The 22,028-nt window shown below is 36.2% G+C and overlaps 1 protein-coding gene and 1 long non-coding RNA gene across 2 annotated transcripts; one reads left to right on the forward strand and one right to left on the reverse strand.

Annotated features, from left to right (window-relative positions):
* Positions 1–15,027: 15,027 nt before the first annotated feature.
* On the forward strand, positions 15,028–15,501 carry LOC116113895 (uncharacterized mitochondrial protein AtMg00810-like). The gene has a single exon (XM_031400055.1). It carries the CDS (start codon positions 15,028–15,030, stop codon positions 15,499–15,501), a length of 474 nt encoding a protein of 157 aa, XP_031255915.1.
* Positions 15,502–21,154: 5,653 nt separating this feature from the next.
* LOC116113887 lies at positions 21,155–21,957 on the reverse strand. The gene is made up of 3 exons (XR_004125484.1): positions 21,794–21,957; positions 21,461–21,654; positions 21,155–21,355 (listed from the first exon to the last, which is right to left on the reverse strand). It is a non-coding gene; the product is annotated as an uncharacterized LOC116113887 (long non-coding RNA).
* Between the last annotated feature and the right edge of the window lie 71 nt (positions 21,958–22,028).

A 22,028-nucleotide genomic window follows, 5' to 3' on the forward strand; every position in this document is an offset into this window, starting at 1 on the left:
GGAGGTTCAGAGTTCACATAATCAACGCTCATCTCATGACAATCTAGATATTCATTGTATTCCTTGGATGATGACTTGGAGAGCATAACCTTCAAGTGGGCGTGATTTTACGTTTAAATTTGGTGAGCATGTAATACATCATACTAGTTTTTTGGTGTGATATGAAGTATGGATCTGACCATTCTAAAACTATATATGTTTTACTGAGAAGTTTGGAGAAACCAGTGTTGTCATACTAGGAAATGTTTTTGGTCCATAAGAGATGATGGATTCTATTTCAGCAACAATAATCAATCATGGGTTAGATGGTATGATTGGTCTTCTGATGTTATCATTGAATAATATAAATAATAACTGTTCAATGTCCAAATAATATCGTTTCGCTTAATTGGTAAAATCAATTTTTTTATTCTGTCTTTTTACAACTTTACGTTTCATATTATAAGTTCGACCTCAATGTCATATCCTCCGCTACAGAATCATATATTGTATGTATCAAGCCGCTGACTTCTAAAACGAGTTGGACTCCATTTGTAAGGAAAATTCCAAGCTTTCTTCTATTGATATCTCCCCTATTCTTCGAAGTTTACAAGAAAGATATAATGGTCTGTTGTATCCGAAACTATACATCACTTTTTTTTTGTGTGAGTTGACTTGACTGAAAATCTCCAAATTTAAATACCCAAAAGTTTCTTGGACTGTTGTGGTTAAATGAACCCATCTTCATTAATATGTTTTCTCTCAATCTTCTCCTGTTTTGCCTAACTTTCAGCATAATGGTTTGCTTACAATTGAGTCATATAACAGACAAACTACATAAAATATTTAAAATACTATATAGTTATCATAATCAATTTACTATCCAAGTGCTAACGTTGATTTTGAAATTTTATTTTTAAGTTTTTAAATTGACATGAATAATAAGGTCTATCGTCAGTTAGTACTCGTATTATGTTTAATTTGTTATACTATATAGCAACTATTCAATAACTTTATGTGTGCATGAAGTGATTATATTTATTGTTTGATTTGTGTTTCATTAGTATGCTTTTGTAGTATAATATGACTCAACCTTTTAGCCATCAAACTTCCAACACCTTGGGATTGAAGTACATGGATAAATTGGAGTACATTATTAATATAGTTAGATGTTGGAGTGAACATGGGGATAAATATATATATATTATTTAAATGAAAATATATTATTTAAAAATTTTAATTAATAATAATAATTAAATTAGCTAGTTGTCAATGTCGAAAATATTTTTGGTGCGTGTTCGATGTATCGCCAACACCATTGGTACAGTGTTCGATGATCTACCAATGGTGGTAACGGCAAAGTCCCCTCGATAGTGTTTCGTCGAAAAAGAATCGGATGATATTTTTCTAGCATCCTTCAGTGAAAAACAGTGGATAGAAGCTTTCATGTATTAAACAAAATTCATAATTGATTAGTTCAAATTTCTCTACTAATTCTCTTGTTAATCTATTTGTAATTATTTTAAATTAGTATTTAATTATATTATTAAAAAAAATAAAGATAAGATACGGTTTGAATCTTAAGTGAAAGATTATGTCATATGCTAATTTAGTATTACATTATGAAATAAATATTTTTTGTATTTATTTAATTAAATATTCAGTTATTAGTGAATTATCAAATAAATATGACATTTTTATATATGCCTGAAAAATAAATTTTTATTGTTTTTCAAGAATTTATATTTCTTTTATATATTTAATTAATTGAAAATATATTTTTTTTTTTTTTTTTTAGGGCTATTCCTAGAAATTAGAATAATTTTGTTCCCTCGCACTATTTGTGGCATCAACCCGGGGGAAGAGGGCAGGGGCGGACGGGTTTGTCTTCCGTGATTTGAGCGCTATAGTAAATTGTTTAAAACTGTGGAATGCGAATATCAACCAAACATGAAAATTAAAAACCCTTATTGATCTAAACCCTCTAGGTGCCTGTTTGAGACCATACAGAGATTTATGCAACAAACATACATGGTCAGGGAACCTTTTATCTTTAAACCCTATAGGTTGACTCATATAAATCTGTTCTTCTAATTCGCCATGCAAGAATGCAGTTTTTACATCTAACTGCTCTAACTCTAAGTCATAATGGGCTACTATAGATAACATCAATCTTATAGTTTTGAATTTAACAACAGGTGAGAAAATTTCAGTAAAGTCTATACCTGCTCGCTAGGTGTAGCCTTTGGCTACCAATCTAGCCTTATACCTTGGTAGATCAGTTTGGTTTATGCCTTCCTTTAGCTTGTACAGCCACTTACAGTCCACGAGTTTGACATCTTTGGGTTTTGGAACCAGAATCCAGGTTTTGTTCTGCCTCAGGGAGTCCATCTCCTCATTCACGGCAGTGAGCCAATGTTTTCTGTCCTTTGAGTTGACTGCCTATTCATAAGAGTCAGGTTTTGTCATCTGGATCTCTACTCCAGCTAGCAGGGCTGTGTAGATAAGGTCTGCATAACTGAACCTTGCTGGTGGTCTTATGTCCCTTCTGGTTCTATCTCTGGCCAGTTGATACTAAGCCAGATCATTTTGTTGGTCATTGTCAATGTTTTCCTCACTTTCATCTTCACCAACAGGTTCAGTATTAGTTGTAGTGTGCTTAGTTTCATATTCTGGTTCATCAGTATTGGTCTCAGGCTCCTGTTGCCTTGTTGACTCCACCTCAAACCGAGTACTGTCTGTTTGCTGTGGTGTCGCCACTTGGTGGCTTGAGGTACCTGCACTGTTATTAGTAACCCTGCAAGGGAACATAGATTCATTAAAAATAACATCTCTACTGATGATAACCTTAACCCCTGGGGTTTCTCTCTCTCACAGCCTATATCCTTTGGTTCCTTCTTGATACCCCAGAAATACACATCTTAGGGACCTTGGTTCTAATTTTCCATCTACTGTATGTGCATAGGTTGCACAGCCAAATACTTTTAGGTGGCTAAGTGAAGGTTTTCTTCCTGTCCATTTTTCTTCAGGGCATATAAAACCAGTTGCACTAGAGGGAGTTCTATTTATCAAAAGGCAGCTGTGGTTAAAGCCTCTCCCCAAAAGGACTTAGGTAGTCCAGCTGTGAAGAGGAGACACCTAACCTTCTCTAACAGTGTCATGTTCATCCTCTCAGCAGCTCCATTTTGCTGAGGTGTTCTCCTAACTGTCCTATGTCTCATAATCCCCTGGTCTTTACAATATGCATCAAACTCAGTGTTATAGAATTCCAGGCCATTGTCAGTTCTGAGTGCTTTCACCTTTTTCTCTATTTGGTTTGCTACTAAAGTCTTCCAACTCTTAAATTTACTTAATGCCTCATCTTTGGTCCTAAGAAGGTAAACCCACACTTTCCTACTGAAATCAGCCACTATGGCTACAAAATAACTATTACCCCCATGAGTTTTGACTCTCTCTGGACCCCACAGATCAGTATGAAGATAATCCAAACATCCCACAGACAGGTGAGTTCCTTTTGGGAAGCTCAGCCTGTGCTGTTTGCCCATGACACAAATCTCACAAAACTCTAAGTCTGATACATTGTCATTACCAAAGTACCCCTACTGTTTGAGATTGCTCATACCAGTTCCATCCTCAGGTGCCGTTTTTCTGCATTTGAAATGTTAGTAGATATGAAAGCAGAATTAACATTCAACTGATAATATTGTCCACTCAATATGTACAGACCATGCCTTTTCACACCCTCAAACAGAATTTGATCATTCTTGTAAACAGTAATGCAACCATTTTCAGCTCTATAGCTACAGCCTGCTTCATCCAGTGTGCCTAATGAAATCAGGTTACGCTTAAGCTCTGGTATGTACCTAACTTTGGTTAACATTATTAGTTTGCCAGTTTTAAGTCTAAGGGTAATGTTACCAATCCCTTGAACCCTACATGAATTATTATTTTCCATAAACACTATTTCAGGTTCACTAGTTATCAGGTTTTGAAACCAGGTTTTGTTATGGCTCATATGAAAGGAACATCCTGAGTCTAGCACCCATTCATTAGCAATTTCAGAATTGGACACAGTAAGGGCTTCAGTGACCTCAAAGCTGTTACTAGAGGATGCTAGGTTACTCTCTGTACTATTCTGCTTTTGCTTCCTAATCCAATCATAGCAATTCTTTTTTATGTGACCAGGTTTGTTGCAATGGAAACACTTTCTAGTCTCTGACTTAGACTTATTGTTATTATAGCCTTTGCCTTTCTTCTTATTCTTAGGCCCGAGGTTTTGTTGAACCCCCTTTCCAGTGTCTTTACCAAAATGACCAGTGTCTTGTTTTCCTTTTACAAAGAGATTATTCCCATTTCTCTTTTGTATTTTTAGCTCTAGTTCTCTGGATTTTAAGCCAGCCATCATTAGATCTACACTAGGGACTGTACCAGTGTACTGTAATGCATTCTTTACTACTAAATATTCATCAGGAAGAGAATTTAAGAAAATCATTGCAAGACTAGAATCTCCTAATTCCTGATCAGTTCCTTTTAGCACTAATGTCATTTTTAGAAATTCATCTAAATTTTCTTCTAGTGACTTAGAGGCATCCATTCTATAAGAAAACAGAGCACCTTTCAAGAATGCTAAATTAAGAGCAGATTTCAATGCATACAGAGTTTCGAGTTTACCCCAGAGCTCTATTGGTGTGTCAAGACCATCCACTTTTCGCAGAACACTATCTGATAAATTCATGATTATCAGATTGTATGCTTCTTCATCTATCTCTGCTTTCCTTTTCGTCTTTTCTTCTGACCACTTGGTTTCATCTTTCTCCAATGCTATTCCCATCTTGTTGTGGGATAAAAGTGCCTTCATCTTTTTCTTCCAGGTATTGAAATCCATCTTCCCATCATATTGGGATATCTCTACACGCGTGGTAGTGTTCATCATATTTACAATGACAAGACAAAGCAGTATAAGGAGTACGTGGCTTTGTTACACCAGAAGTTGCCAAATACTGCCAGGCAGTTTTTAAGGTGGTCACTGGTATTCCAGCCTATATACCCTTAAACAAACTCAAAAGGTATTCAAAAAACCCTGATTAAAAGAGAAAACCCCTAAATCTTGACAAAACCCTAATTATGATTTTGCCCTATTTTCGTCAATCCCTTGTGTATGTGACCTAATCCTAATCTCACGAATTAGCCCCAAGACTCAAGAAGATTTGATAGCCTAATGATCTAGGGACCTTTAAATCGAAAGACCCCCAAAAACTGACAAACCCTAATTTTTGAGTTCGTCAAGAGTTGAACGATTTCTAACCCTAGATTCGATTTAGACCTAAAAGGCTCTGATACCACTGTTGTAAATTAATACCAATCCTTCAACCTGCAAGATTAGTCACAATACAAAACAGAAACTGCAAGAACAACAAACAATCACACAACACAAGATATACCGTGGTTCGCTTGTTCAATATAGAACAAGTTACATCCACGTTGAACTCCAGAATATGGAGCTCACTGCACTGATATTGATCACTTCAAAGATTACAATTTACAAATGAATATTCTTCACTGTCACTCACCGAATCAAACACTCATTCACTTCCCTGTATCCCGCAAATCCTATCAAACCCTAGAGTACTCTATACCCTTTAAGGAACCCCTGCCCTCAAACAAATACTCTAGAAAGATTCACACAAAGAAGACCCAGAATGGGCGTGAAACCCTAACCCAGATGAAATGCTGTTTCAGAGAAAACGAAACGAAGACCTAAAACTCGATCTTTACCAAATGCGTGAATAGTCCCTTTTTTATACTGTTGACTTCTGATTGCATTTGAGCCTTTGGATTCTCTTTAACTTTGATGGCTATGATTCATTTGGAATAATAGACAAAACGACAACGTTTTGTTACCTGGTCTAAACGACGTCGCATGCTTCACTTATTTAACAACATGTTTAGGTGAAATTCAGCTTAGATTAAGGTTGTATTAGTTGCCAACTTTGTTTTTAAAATTTTAAAACTCTGAATGGTTGTTGCAATTGGTAAAATAGTATGCCTTTGTTGTATATAATGCAAGCTGTAGTGTAATGAAAAAAACGTTTTTAACTCTTGTCATTCTCTCCTCGTCTTTTCTTAGAGTTCACTGGCTCTTAAAACCAACAAACGGTATCAAAGCCACACACAAAAACAACCTGAAATCTCTCTTGCATTCAATCTTCAACCTCAACTCAAGAACACCTCCCATCTCAGCCCAAAAACAGTCTGCATCTACCCTCTTATTTTCTTGCATCAGACAAAAAAATTGAAACAATGGCTGCTCAATCAGCCTTGATGTCACCCCCAGTTTTTAATGGGGAACACTACCATATATGGGCTGTAAAGATGAAAGCCTTCCTCTGGGGTCAGGGTCAGGGGCTGTGGCAGTATGTGGAAGAAAACAGGCAACCACCTACATTAGGACCAAATCCTACCCTTAATCAGATGAGTCTGCATGAGGAAGAAACAGCCAAAGCACCGAGAGCCCTTTCCCACATTCATGCTGCTGTAACAGACCTTGTATTCACAAGGATCATGGCATATGAGACTCCAAAAGAGGCATGGGATAAGCTGAGAGAAGAGTACATAGGCAGCACCACAACAAGGAACATGCAAGTGCTAAATTTAAGGAGAGAGTTTGAGATGCAAAGGATGCAAGAATTAGAGAAGGTTAAGGACTATGTTGATGATTGATGAGTGTTGTCAACAAAATAAGGCTGCTGGGAGTGGAGTTGACAGATAGGATAGTGGTGGAGAAAGTTTTGGTCAACCTACTTTTAAGATTTGAGTCCAAAATCTCATCTCTGGAGGACTCAAGAGACATGGGGCAGGTTACACTCACATAGCTGGTTCATGCACTACAAGCACAAGAGCAAAGAGGGCTCTTGAGGCAAGAAGATATAGGTGAGGGTGCAATGATAGCAACTCACAAAACCAAACCAGCTCAAGGGAACAATAAGAGGTATGTCAGTGAGAAGAAGGGGAAAGAAAGGAGCAATGGCCAATGGGGAAAACCAGGTGGGATGAAGGAATATCCATCTTGCTCCCACTGTAAAAGGAAGGGGCATTTTGAAAAGAGATGTTGGTTTAGGCCAGGAATACAATGCAGGGCTTGTAAACTATTTGGTCATATAGAGAAGGTATGCAAGAACAATGGATAGCAGCCCCAACAGCAAACACAAGTGACAGATGACCAGCAACCTGAACAAGGGGCAGAACAATTGTTCATGGCCTCTTGCAGTGCACCACCAACATGCTATGATGGCTGGCTGGTTGACAATGGGTGTACAAATCATATGACACCACATCTATAGGATTTTGATAGATTAAACTCAGCACATCGGTCCAGGATTAAAATTGCAAATGGTGACTATGTTAAAGCAAAGGAGAAGGGAGATGTTGCAATTCAGACCTCCACAAGTACAAAACTCATCTCAAATGTACTCTATGCACCCGAAATCACTCAAAGCCTTTTAAGTGTAGGATAAATGCTAGAAAATCATTATGTCTTGCATTTTGAAAATCATATCTACCAAATTCTAGATAGTAAGGGGTGTGAGTTAATAAGAGTCAAAATGGTGGGAAAAAGCTTTCCCATCAAGCTGAAAAAGATTGAACATAGAGCCTACAATGTAAGAGTGGATGAGTTTGTGAAATAGCATAAAAGACTTGGCCATATTCATTACCAAGGTCTCAAGGAAATTCAGACCAAGAAACTGGTCCAAAATCTGCTAGAATTAGGGGAGAGTAATACCATATGTTAAGCCTATCAACTTAGCAAGTTGTGTAGGCAATCCTTCCCTGCAAACAAAGCCTAGAGAGCAGTTGAAAAATTGCAGCTCATTCACACAGATGTATGTGGTCCTATGGAAACTTTGTCATTGAGTGGAAGTAAGTACTTTGTGTTGTTTATTGATGACCATTCTAGAATGTGTTAGGTGTATTTTTGAAGCAAAAAGAAGAAGTTGCTGGTGTATTCAAGCAGTTTAAGCTGCTGGTGGAAAATCAAGCTGGAAAAACTATAAAAATCTTGAGAAGTGATAATGGTACAGAATATACTTCTCAAGAGTTTGAACAAGTGTGCAAGGATGCTGGAATTAAGCATCAATACAGCAGCCCCTACACTCCACAACAAAATGGAGTCTGTGAGAGGAAGAATAGATCAGTTGTAGAGATGGCTAGAATTATGGTAGCTAAGAAGAGGTTGCCAAAGAAATTTTGGGCAGAAGCTATCAATACAGTAGTGTTTCTGCTCAATAGGCTTCCCACAAGAGCCTTAGATAGCAAAACACCCTATGAAGCATGGTATGGAGTTAAACCAGCAATGGATTGGCTCAAAATATTTGGAAGTATATGCTACATTCTAGTTCCAATAGCAAAAAGGTCCAAGCTGGATGAAAAGACCTTAATTGGCAATTTTATAGGCTATAGTAGTCAATCTAAAGCCTATAAGGTGTATGTTCTAGAAACTAGAAAAATTCAAATTTCTAGGGATGTCAAAATTGATGAGGATGAAGTATAGAGTTGGGAAGAAAATAGAGCTGATGTGGAGACAAAACCAGGCTGGACAAAAGCTGTAGATGATCAAATTTATGATGATGTTGAGAGTGATGCAGAAGAAGAAATTTTGATTAGATGTACCAGACCTTTAGTTGAGGTTTATGAGAGATGTAACGTAGCCTCACTTGAGCCAACATGTTACTTTGAGGCTGCAAAATCAGAAGTTTGGAAAGCTACCATGAAGGAGGAGCTTGCAATGATTGAGAAGAATCAAACTTAGAGCCTGGTGGACAGACCTTAGAATAGGAAAGTGATCCAAGTTAAATGGATTTTCAAGAAGAAGCTCAATCCAGATGGTTCAGTTCTTAAGCACAAAGCAAGGCTAGTTGTTAAAGGTTTTGCTTAGCAATATGTAGTTGACTTTCTGGACACCTTTGCACCAGTTACAAGGCATGACACAATCAGGTTATTACTTGCAGTGGCAGCCCAATTTGCATGGAAAATATTTTAGTTGGACATCACATCTGCATTCCTAAATGGATGGCTGAATGAGGAGATATATGTTGAACAGTTGGAAGCGTACAAAGTCAAGGGAAAGGAAGACAAAGTCTATCTCCTAAGGAAGGCCTTGTATGGCCTGAAACAAGCACCAAGGGCCTGGTACAACAAAATAAATGATCATTTGTTGAGTTTGGATTTTGTAAGAAGTCCAAATGAGCACACATTTTATGTTAGGGAGATTGATGAGGATGTTATGATCATCTCCTTGTATGTTGATGATTTACTTGTGACAAGGAGCAAACCAACTCAACTGGAGGAATTCAAGAGATCCATGCTTGATGAGTTTGAGATGACAGATTTAGGTGAAATGGCTTACTTTCTTGGAATGTAGGTTCATCAAAGCTCAGCTGGAATTTTTGTTAATCAAGAGAAGTATGCAATTGAGGTTTTGAGGAAATTCAATATGGAAAACTGCAAATCGGTAGATGTTCCTCTGGTTCCATATCTGAAGCTAACAAAGGATGATAATGCAGAGAGTGTTGATGAGGGACAGTACCGAAGCTTGGTTGGCTACTTGCTATACCTAACAGCAACTAGGCCTGATATCATGTTTGCAACTAGCTTACTATCTAGGTTCATGAATCAGCCCAAGGAAACACATTTTAAAGCAACAAAAAGAGTGCTTAGGTATGTGAAAGGGAGCACCAACTTTGGAGTATGGTTTAGGAGGTTAGAAAACTTTGGCCTAAAAGGATCCTCTGATAGTGGCTAGGGTGGTTCTATGCAAGACATGAAGAGCACTTCCGGGTATGCTTTCTTCCTAAATCATGGTGCAATCTGTTGGCTGTCAAAGAAACAAGAAATGGTTGCACAATCTACAGCAAAAGCAGAATACATTGCGGCGGCAGCTGCTATGAACCAAGCTGTCTGGTTGAGAAAAATCCTGGAAGATTTGAAGCTGAAGCAGAGGCATCCTACTGTGATAATGTGTGACAATCAGTCAGTTGTGGCTATGGCTAAGAATCCAGTCCATCATGGGAGAACTGAACATATAAAGATCAAATTCCATGCAGTGAGAGAAGCTGAGCAAGAAGGGGAAGTAAAACTGGTCCACTGCAATGGTGATGATCAAGTGGCTGACATCCTAACTAAGGGATTATCCAAAACCAAGTTTGAAGTCTTCAGGATCAGACTTGGTGTTTCCAGAAAAATTATCAAGGAGGAGTGTTGAAACATTGATAATTTGCTGGAAATTCAATTAAGAGTTAGTTTGGTTTTGAATATGTTTTGGCGCCAAACAGCTGCTGCATTCCTCCATGTCTGCCAAAATTAAAGCTGCTGTAGTAGTTGTTTTTAGTGACATGTTTAGGTGAAATTCAACTTAGATTAAGGTTGTATTAGTTGCCAACTTTGCTTTTTAAATTTTAAAATTCTAAATGGTTATTGCAGTTGGTAAAACAGTATGCCTTTGTTGTATATAATGCAAGTTGCAGTGTAATGAAAAAAAAAAAGTTTTAACTCTTTTCATTCTCTCCTCATCTTTCCTTAGAGCTCACCGACTCTTAAAACCAACAAAATGATTACATTTTATTATTATCCCTGATTTCATGTAATTATATTGATTGTATTACCATTTCTTACACTTGTAGACTTGTATAAATTGGATAGAATACAATACTGAAAATATACAGAAAATTCTTCTTCTCTCTTTCTCTTGGCATAATTTGGCGTCCCCGCCACTCTTTGCCTCTACCTCTGATCAGTTTCTTACATGGTATCAGAGCTTCTCTACTTAGCTTCCGCTCCTTAATTCTCTTCTGTCTCTACAAAAGCAAACAAAATCTCTATCAGTTTTCATTTCTCTCAAAATACAAGCCTTGGTTACTATAACCAATTTCCAGAAAGTCATCAACTAAACTACTGAAATGGAAACCAACACACACACTTCAGAGCTAGCCCATACTGAACCATTTTTAACACAAGAAATCCAGGCTTAGGCCACACTGATCCAAATTCAATAAATCGTCCAACCATTACAATCAACCCAAACCAAAACTCCACATCGACCCAAACACTACATCCGACCCACGCCATTTACCATTTCGGGTTACAACCCGAGATCCTACACTTTCCAAATGATTCTGGCCACCACTCTCACCCTGAACTAGGTGATGTATTATTCACGATGACTTCTGAAGGGCCAAATTGTACTCATCAGCCCGCTAACAGGATCTGAAAACTATAGTTCTTGGTCTCGCAATTTCTAGCAAGCATTAGCGCAAAGACAAAGAAGGCTTCCTAGATGGCAGTGTTCCGCTGCCACCAAAATTGCATATTTGCCGTCATTGGAAGAGATGTAACATGCTTGTGCGATCTTGGATAGGCAATTGTCTGTCCTCGGAAGTAGCGGCTGGTTTGCCACCCACAGAGATCGCATCTAAAATGTGGTGCAACATCCATGAGATGTATGGAAAACTTGACTTGGCCAAAGTTTTCACCCTCCGGCAACAACTCACCGAAATCAGCCAAGCAAACTCCACTGTTACAGCATACTTCAACCACCTGTCCACCGTGTGGAATGAATTAGATGCTGCTGAAGAAACTTTAGATAGGCCGCTGACGACTTTTGTTCAATATCAGCGTCTCTATGACCAGCAACGGTAGACCCAATTCCTCATTGGCCCGAATGAATCCTTCTTACCATTCAGAACACAGATCTTGGCCACCTCTCCACTGCCGGGGCTTCGCCAAATTTTCCAGTTGGCTGTCCAAGAAGAGAATCAACGGAAGCTTGCTGTTGATGGTACTTGTCCAGGGATGCCGTCGCATTTGTCGGTGAACATTTGCCCAATGTTGGTGAGCAAATGCCCAACACCATGCTGGCGGCTGAGAAAAGTTTTATGGGTAAGAAGTTTGGTTTGAATAATATGCATAATTCTTATTTTTTATATGATAATATGAAGGGCCAAGATCAAATCCTTAAATCCAATGGCCAACAACACTTATCTCTTCTTTATGGATCTAACGGACCATAAGCTGCCACCTCACAAACATGGTCAACCGGGTCAAATTGGTCCAATAGGCCCAATTTCAACAAAACCGTGAAAAACAAGTTTTTTTTGTGATTATTGCAAGAAACGCAATCACACCCAGGATAAATGCTGGAAATTACATGGGCACCCTACTGACAAATCTGGAAATCTATCCGTCCATCAAGTCAAGTCAATGTTGTTCCTATTGGAAATCAAATTTCTGCACCCATGATCAGCAAGGAACAATACACCCACCTACTTCAAATGATGAATCAAATTCAACAAATGCCCTCAGCTTCCTACGCAGGTACATCTTATTGTTTAAATTCAATTAAATATGATATTTGGATTATTGATTTAGAGGCTACTGATCAAATAATTTGTAACCCAAAATTTTTCACCCACAAATCAAACACATCATCTATCTCCGTTCGCATGCCGAACGGGAGTATAGCACCAGCCACACATATAGGGACTATTCAACTAAGTAAATGCCTAATCCTTAAGAATGTCTTGTTTGTTCCAGATTTCCAATTCAACCTCATTTCCATATCCAAAATTTGCACTGATAATGACTATATTCTAAAATTCCTTTTTAATACATGTGAATTTCAGGACCCTTTGACTGGGACACTAATGGGCTTTGGTAGAGTAACTAGTGGCCTATATTACTAGATTCTCAATGGTATTTCTAGTGAATTTCTCAATTGTATTACAAAAAATAAAATTGTTCAGTGTAATACAAATATCAATAAAAATTCATTTATTCTCCATCAAAGACTAGGTCACAGTGCTTCCATTCCATAACCAAAATGCCCAATATGCCCTCTACCAATGCAATCTTGCATCACCTTTCCCCATAGTACATTTACTACCACACAACCATTTGCTCTTATCCATATCGATATATGGGGTCCATATCACACTCAAAACCATGATGGGTCTAAGTACTTCCTCACCATTGTTGATGATTACTCGCGAGGCACATGGGTATTTTTAATGCAGTCCAAAACACAAACTCTTACTCACGTTAGTAATTTTAGGTCCATGATAACCACCCAATTCAAGTCATCAGTTCAACGGATAAGAACTAATAATGGTCAAGAATTTTTTAGTCATCAGTTTTCCTCTCTGTTTTTGTCCCTTGGCATCCCACACGAAAGCTCATGCACCTATACTTCCCAACAAAATAGGGCAGTAGAAAGAAAACACAAACATCTATTAGAGGTAGCCAGAGCCCTAAAACACCAAGCAAACATTCCAATTAAATTTTGGGGAGAATGTGTGATCACTGCCACATACCTGATCAATCGAATGCCTACTCATGTCCTTGGTGGAAAAAGTCCATATGAAGTATTGTTTGGCAAGGCACCCAATAATAGTCATCTCCGGGTTTTTGAATGTCTCTGTTATTCTGCAATTGTTAAGGCTCATGATAAATTCAGCCCACGAGCCACTCAGTGCATCTTTATGGGATATCCAATGTTACAAAAAGCATATCGTCTCTATGATCCCACAATAGACAAGTTTCTTATATCCCGAGATGTTGTCTTTCATGAAGATAGTTTTCCATTTATTACAAATGATATCACTCCGGATTTGTTCCCAAAGTCACCTATTTCTTGAAGATGAGGTTCCAACAGGTCCCCAGTTTACATTATTCCCTGCCCCTGCCACCAATCCATCATCACCAAAATCTACACCACAACAACAATAACACTACTTTACTTCCACATCTCCACAAACAGTTATCTCTCCACAAAATGACATAACCTCTACACTACAATCAGAATTTCCTATTCCACCTCCTGTTCATCCTCAAAGGCGATCAACTCGCTCCACTCGACCACCTATCTGAACATCTGATTATGTTTGCCCAACCATACTGAATTCCTCAGGTACACCCTATCCATCCTCCAATTATGTCAATTATGATCATCTTTCTCCCACACATAAAGCTTGCATCTATCAGATTTTTGCTGACCATGAACCCTCAAGCTATTCAGAAGCTATTCAGCATATTCAATGGCAAAAGGCAATGGCAGATGAACTGAATGCCCTAGCTCTTAATAACACATGGGATCTGGTACCTCTGCCTAATCACAAAAAACCCATTGGTTGCAAATGGGTATACAAGATCAAATATCGTGTAGATGGTTCCATTGAACGATACAAAGCTCGACTCGTCACAAAGGGTTTCACTCAATGGGAAGGTTTTGATTACCAAGAAACATTCTCACCCGTTGCCAAACATGTTACTATGAGGGCCTTTCTATCCATTGCCTCTACTCAAGACTTGTCTCTACACCAAATGGATGTTCATAATGTTTTTCTTCATGGTGATCTACATGAAGAGATATATATGGACCTTCCATCTGGACTTCACAGACAAGGGGAGAACACAGTATGTCGTCTGTGCAAGTCTCTATATGGTCTAAAACAGGCATCTCAACAATGGAACGAGAACTTCACAGAGGCTCTTACAAATATTGGTTTTGTACAATCCAAGCATGACTATGCCCTTTTCTCCTGGCACAAAGGTGAATCTTTTATTGCACTCATCATTTATGTCGATAATATTTTAATCACAGGAAATGATGAAGAAGGAATCAAAAATTTGAAAATACATCTCAATAGGCATTTTCAAATAAAAGATCTTAGAGAGCCAAAATACTTTCTAGGAATTGAAATTGCCAGATCTCCAACAGGCATTTCCCTAAGCCAAAGAAAGTATGTTCTTGAACTTATATCAGACTCTGGCTTAGTAGTATGCAAACCAAGTGTTATTCTAGTCAAGCAGAATATCAAGCCTGCTACTTAAGAGTATGATTAATGGGTGTCATCTTCTGAAATAGATCCACCACTACAAGATCCTTCACACTATCAAAGACTTGTTGGGCGACTAATTTACCTTACCATGACATGTCTTGATATCAGCTATGCGGTCCATATTCTCAATCAATTCATTCATGGACCAAAACAATCACACATGGATGCAGCAATGAAAGTACTCAAGTACTTGAAAGGATGTCCTAGTTTAGGATTCCTTTTGCCTCAAGATGGAAACTTAAATATCACAGCATATTGTGACTCAGACTGGGCCACATGTCCCATGATAAGAAAATCTCTCACCGAGCTTTGTATAAAACTTGGAGGTGCACTAATCTCCTGGAAGACAAAGAAACAATCAACGGTGTCTCTTTCATCAGCAGAGGCTAAATACAGAGCAATGGCCAAAACAACATGTGAGATCACCTGGATCCTTTGGTTACTAGGAGATTTGGAGGTTCATATCAAAACATATGTTCACTTATACTATGATAACAAAGCTGCAAACAATATTGCAGCAAATCCAGTGTTCCATGAGATAACAAAGCACATTGAGATCGATTGTCACCTCATCAGAGGAAAAATTCAAGAAGGTGTATCAAGACACTCCATATCCGCACTTCAGAACAACTAGCTAATATCTTTACAAAACCACTATACAGTAGACAACACTCTTATCTTCTTCACAAGCTTGGAGTTTATGACATTTATAAACCACAAGCTTGAGGGGGAGTGATGGAATGTGATAAATACAAAGTACTATGATCTAGGATTGATTACAGGTTACCATTATTCTTGGCTTGATTCATGGCATGATTCAAGTGATTACATTTTATTATTATCCCTGATTTCATGTAATTATATTGATTTATTACCATTTCTTACACTTGTAGACTTGTATAAATTGGACAGAATACAATACTAAAAATATACAGAAAATTCTTCTTCTCTTTTTCTCTTGGCATAATTTGGCATCCCTGCCACCTTTTGCCTCTATTTCTGATTAGTTTCTTACATGCCTGGTCACGAAGTTCGATTGAGAGTTCACTCATGACCAACCACTAGCATCTCCTTCCAAAGGATCACAATCACATTTCATATGAGCACCACTCTAAACATAAAAACAACAGTGTTCTTTTATGAATTTTATGTTTTTAATTTTTTTAGAATATTAAAAATGATCAGAAAATGGAAAAAATGAAAACGGATTCAATATGTTTGTCTGAAAATAGTACTTAAAAATGAAAAAAATGAAAAAGTGTTCGACATGTTTGTCTGAAAACACAAATAAAAAAATGAAAAATATGAAATTTAGTACCTACACAACCCATCAAACTATTTTAAAATACCACTTATTTTTATTCGTCTAAAAGAGTTTATCTCAAATATGTCAATTGTTGATTCTCGTTTGTAATTTTGTATTAAATATTTTAATTTGAAATAATTAATTTGTTTTGGAAGTAAGAAAGAGAAAATATAGATAAAAAAGATAATTAATAATATTTTATTTAAAAAACAATTTTAAAAAAAATTAAGGTTTCCACAATCTATATCCTTCCTAACTTTTTTCTAATTCTCACGGCTACAATAAGCAAAAAATGCTAAACGAACATGTTTTTGGCAAGTATCATTACAATGAAAATGAGAAGGATAATTAAAATTCATAAATGAACAGGGCCTTGATAACTTTGTTAGTGAGATTATAAGAAAACACCTGTACAAGCCGCCATGAAGTTCTTGTTTTAACGTCTAGGGTTTTAATGTCCAAGGAGATGGGCAAAGGAGAAGAAAAGAGAGATAAAAGTAAGAGCAAAAAAAAAAAAAAAAAAACAGAAAAAAAAAATTTGGATTAGGTTTATTTAATAAGACTATTACTTCACCTCCCCTTAGGTTTCAGCTTAGATTATTCACACCCAAAAGGTATGAAAAATTATCCAATACCTCTCACTTTAGTAGCTCTGACCTGCCCAAAATTGAAGGAATCGGAACCAGCCAATTCCTTCAATTTGGAATCGGAATCGGAACCGACAGTTCCGTTCCTAATTATTTGGAATCAGAACCGGTTCCGAGTACTTGGCAACTAAGAAATCTTTATTTGCCTTTTTTTTCTCTTAACATCAACTAAGAAATCTTGAGAATACATGGAAGTATTATTAATAAAATTGAGAAATTTTTAATAATTCTTTTTGTATCTTCATTTTCTCGAATTTTTTAACGTCTTTGTAACCTTACAATGTGTGTTTACAAATAAATGTTAGAAAAAACATGAGAAAAACTTCCCATCAAATCATATATATATATATATATAACATTATTTATTAAACATTATGTGATACCAGGTCTTTCTTTAAAAAAAATCTTATTTTTTAAAAAATCAATAAATATTTAGACATCAACATGATTAATTTGTAATCTCACAATTTTATTTAAGTCAAAATCCTCAGTGAATTAATACATTAAAATATGTAATTCTGAATATTATTAAATAAGATAAATGTATTTATATCTTGAGAAAATGAATAATATGTAATATGACAGCTTGTCATACTGTCATCAGAGATTTGGGAAGATTAGGTTAGGGGGAGGCTTAGTGGTAAGAGAGATAAGGGAGCATGTGAGGAACACGCACCATGCATTTTTTACATGACATGGAAAATTACAAAAGACCCCCACTCTTTAATGTTTTTCATATTAGTCTCGGTTCTCGGTTCCGACTCTGGTTCTTGACTGCAGGAATCAGAATTAAAACAGCATAGTGCCAGTTCCAAATTTTTGGAACCAGAACCAATCTTGTGACGGCCCACCGGTTTGGATTCCGATCGGTTCTTTTACACACCCCTACCCTTTAGAGGTTAATGATGGATTCTATTATCTTGTGAGTTTCATTTATACCCCTTTAAGATCAATTAGTATCCAACTCATCGACTTCGTTTCAAAAGTATTAAAAACACCCCTACTATTAATGATATTTTAGGGTTCCAAGCAATTTTAAAGTTAAAAGTCTAAATTACCCCTTCCATGACTTACCGACTTAAAAAATATTTTTTATTCCTCATTATTTTTATAAATCATTTAAAAATATTTTTTTTAATTATTGTTTAACTAAAAAACTTAGTTATACAAAAATATCGTTATTTTTATTTTGTGTTAATTAAAATTACTTTAAGTTTTGATTATAAATGATCTAGCCTTTATTTATAAATTTCAGAACATTCTATCACAATAAATTTGTTTTAAATAATTATTGCGAACTCCCTAGTTATTTCCTCTTTTTAAATTGCTACTTTTAAAAAGTTACAAGTTTTTTATGTTCTAACGAAAGTTTTTGAAAGGAAAGTGTACTCTTAGATGGTGAGGAAATTTAAACAGCATCATGTTAAGAGGAGGATTTTAAATAATTTTGTAAATATAGGAGGGTTTTTGAAATATACTCCTAAAATTAGGATGCCATTAAAATATTTGAAGGAGTATTAAGTACCTCCCCTGAGGTTTCAGCGATTATAAAGTCCCACCCAGTGTTCCAGAAATTCTCCACCACTTCCCCTCAAGTTTCCACTTTCCTCACCCCCGTCCCCTAGGCATTGTTTTCTACCGATATACTGTAACAGTAAATGTTAAAAGTCAATAATGCCCAAAGTGACAAAATCTATTTGGTTGTTATGGTTTTTGTTAACTAAATATATGACACTTTTTTCTTGAAAACTAGTAGATATAACCTTGAAAATAAACTGATTATATAAAAAGTAGTACGGGATTATAACTTTAAACCCCCTGAGGTTTGGTAAAGAAATGAAAACCCATTCATGTACCAGAAATTATGCAAATCCCTCTATTGGTTGTCAGTTTTGTTGTTTTTCACATAATAGGGGTAAAATGATAATGCCTAACTGACGATACCGTACCACCACTCAAACCTGAACCTAAAACACAAACCTGAGTACCTGACCCATAAATATTAATAATTAATGAAAATATTAAAAAGTCATAAAAGTAAAAAATTAAAGATTAAAGATTAAAAATCTGGTCACTCTCTCCTTCCCTAGTATTTACTTTCAAAACATTAAAATGCTTATATCACCCAACAAAACAACTCAAATCTATAAAATAATTTAAAATAAAAAATCATATACTACCATGTCCAACCGTGGCTTGGCACGCTCAGTAGCGTCGTGGTTGGCAAGATCGCAACCTGACCTAGTGCCGCCAGACCATGGTTGGCCAAATCGTGACAAGCCTTGTGTTGCCAAGCCACGGTTGGCCAGATCAAGGCTTGGCTTATGCCGCAAGGCCGTGGTTAGCTCCCTTTTTCTCCTCCACCCCTTGAACATTTTTTCTGTTTTTGTTCTGCATGTTAATATTTATTTTTTTTATTTTTTATTTTTTGCTATAACTGTTTTAATTGTGGGTTTATGATGAGTATTTGAAAACATATTATTGCTACTGGGGTTTTGAGTTGAAAATGTTGTCATGGTACTATGGAAAAAAAAAAAAAAAAAAAAAAATCTAATGATGGTTGTGATGGCGATAATCTACTGATGGTGGATGAAGAGTTTGTGATTGTGATGAATGTGCAAATGGGGTTGGATTAATTAATTTTCATTAATTAATATTAAGGTCAAAAATCATTTTCTCACCCTAGGTTTAGCGAAATCACTGTTTCCCACTCACTGAATTGGAGACTATCAAAGTTTCACTGAAAACCAAACACCATTAGTTTAAATGTAACGGTAGAGGGGCATAATGGTCATACTACATGTGGTCGCCAGAAGTAGTGTAGGGGCTGAATTTAGGGCTGTTGCTTATGGAATTTGTGAAGTATTGTCGATTAAAAGAATATTGGAAGAATTGAAGATCTCTAATCCATTACCTATGAAGGTGTACTATGACAAAAAGGCTTTTATTTCTATTGCACACAACCTAGTGCTCATGATAGAACGAAGCATGTTGACTTCGATAGGCACTTTATAAAAGAAAAGGTGGAGAATGGAATGGCTTACATTCCTACTAGTAAACAATTTGCGAACATACTCACAAAGGGATTGTCAAAGAAGCAATTCAAAATTTTAATTAGCGAACTAGCTTTGAAAGATATTTTCGAACCAGCTTGAGGAAGTGTGTTGGAAAATATCAAAGACAAAAGATTTGTTGTCTATAATTAGATTAGATTAAATGTAGAAAATTTGTATTTGCTAATTGGAATATATGTTATTATTATAGGGACTTAATAGTTGTACATGACCGTAGGATTTTTAAGAGGCTAGCTTTGTGATTATTTCTTCCCTCATTTGATTTTCCTTGTAAATCCTATAAAAACCTAATGTGTATATCAACTTTGAAGGAGAATCATATGACTTTGATTCCAATCTTATAGTCTTTAGTGAGGCTTTCAGTATTTTAGCTATTCCTTAAAGGACGTCAAAGAAATTTATTGTAATTTCTTAGATTAGTTTTTTTACCGTCCCACCTTCATCTAAAACAACTATTTAGATTTTATTTCGCCATTATGTCTTCGTTGCAGAAAAAGATTGGAGGACCTTTGGGGCTTTGTTAATGTAGACTACATTTTGTCTGTGATTCAACAAAAATGGCATATGGCCACTGATCCTAAGCATGGATTTGACTGTGCAAGATACTTTGTTCAGCAGCATCCTTACAGTTTTGCTGCCTGGAACTGCTATTACGGAGTAACCTCCAGGTATACGATAATGTAATATGTTGTTTTGCAATAGCTTGCTGAATTTTATCAGTTTAATCAACTTACATCAATGGCTCTGTCTACTTGTCCTTGTGATCCAAGTATGCTATTTTTTCATTTAGAGTGTTCAGATGTTATCACTACAAGAAAAAAGACCTTTCTTGAAAGGTATTACTGACAAAAAAGGGGTACTAATAACCCTTTTTGAATTGTCATTGTAACCTCTATCAAAAAAGGGCCATGATAGCGTTCGAACTGTCAAGGACCTTTTGACAATTCGATAATTGTTAAAGATTTAACAGAATTTTGACTAAATCCTTGACAGTTATCACTCTCAAAGATTCAGCCGAATTTTTCAATTTTTTTTTAGAATTTTAGCCAAATTGTTGACAGTTTTCACACTGTCAAGATTTCGTTTGTTAATATTTTTTTTTTAAATTAGTTAAATTTCTTTATTATTATGAATTAAATTATGGAATAGTCAAATGAAATGCTTCATAATATTTATTCTACCAACAATTATTACCACTCAACAATATGTAACAAGACATTGAACAATTGATCAAATGGTACATATATTATTGTTGCTCTGCATAAACAAAATTGAACAACAGTAACTATTTTACAATATTGCATACAACAATGAAAAGTAATCAATTCTGTAATGAAAAGTTTGATACATAGTTTTTGCCCTCATTGGTCTCTGACATCATTGAAACAACAATAACTAAAAAAGTTATTTGAATGTAGAGTATATTGAGAAAGGAATTGGCGTCTATCTTCGCAAGTGCACCTAAGTTTAAAACCATATCTACAAGTTAAAACAGGAATATATGCTGAATAATAGAACATACTGAAAACAGGATAGCAATATGCAAGAAAGAAAAACATAGCCAACCTTGTATAATCTGACACGACCTAATCACATACTCCCAGGGCGAGCCATCCGGAGCAAAGTTGTGATATACCATGGTCTCTTCATGTAGCCGCTTATTAAATAAAATCAACTTAGGAAGCACAGACCTTGGGAGATGGATACAGTGAACTACGTATGGAAAGATAGTCACTCTCCACCAACTCATCAACATATACCTGAAACAAACAAACCCCCAAAAAAAAAAAAAAAAAAAAAAAAAAAAAAAAAAATGATGACATGCATTAATGCCAGGTTAATCATTCAGTTTCTACATGTATAAATCTATAGCTGCAATGACAATTTTGATAAACAAACCTTAGTGAACCGATTGAGAAAGGACCTCGGGAGGCCTTTCCTACCACCACCCTGATAAGAAGGATTTTGACATGCTAAATCTCTGAAAGACGGTGGACACCTAAAAGTTAGACCTAGCTCTGGAATGAAGACCTCACCACGATGATCCAAAATAGCATTCAAACCCTAATTAAAAATACAATTAATTACTACCATCAACATGTAACACAGAAAGTAACTAATAAAAACAAGTAAA

Source organism: Pistacia vera, unplaced genomic scaffold, assembly GCF_008641045.1.
Source record: "Pistacia vera cultivar Batoury unplaced genomic scaffold, PisVer_v2 Contig692, whole genome shotgun sequence".
Classification (NCBI taxonomy): Eukaryota; Viridiplantae; Streptophyta; class Magnoliopsida; order Sapindales; family Anacardiaceae; genus Pistacia; species Pistacia vera.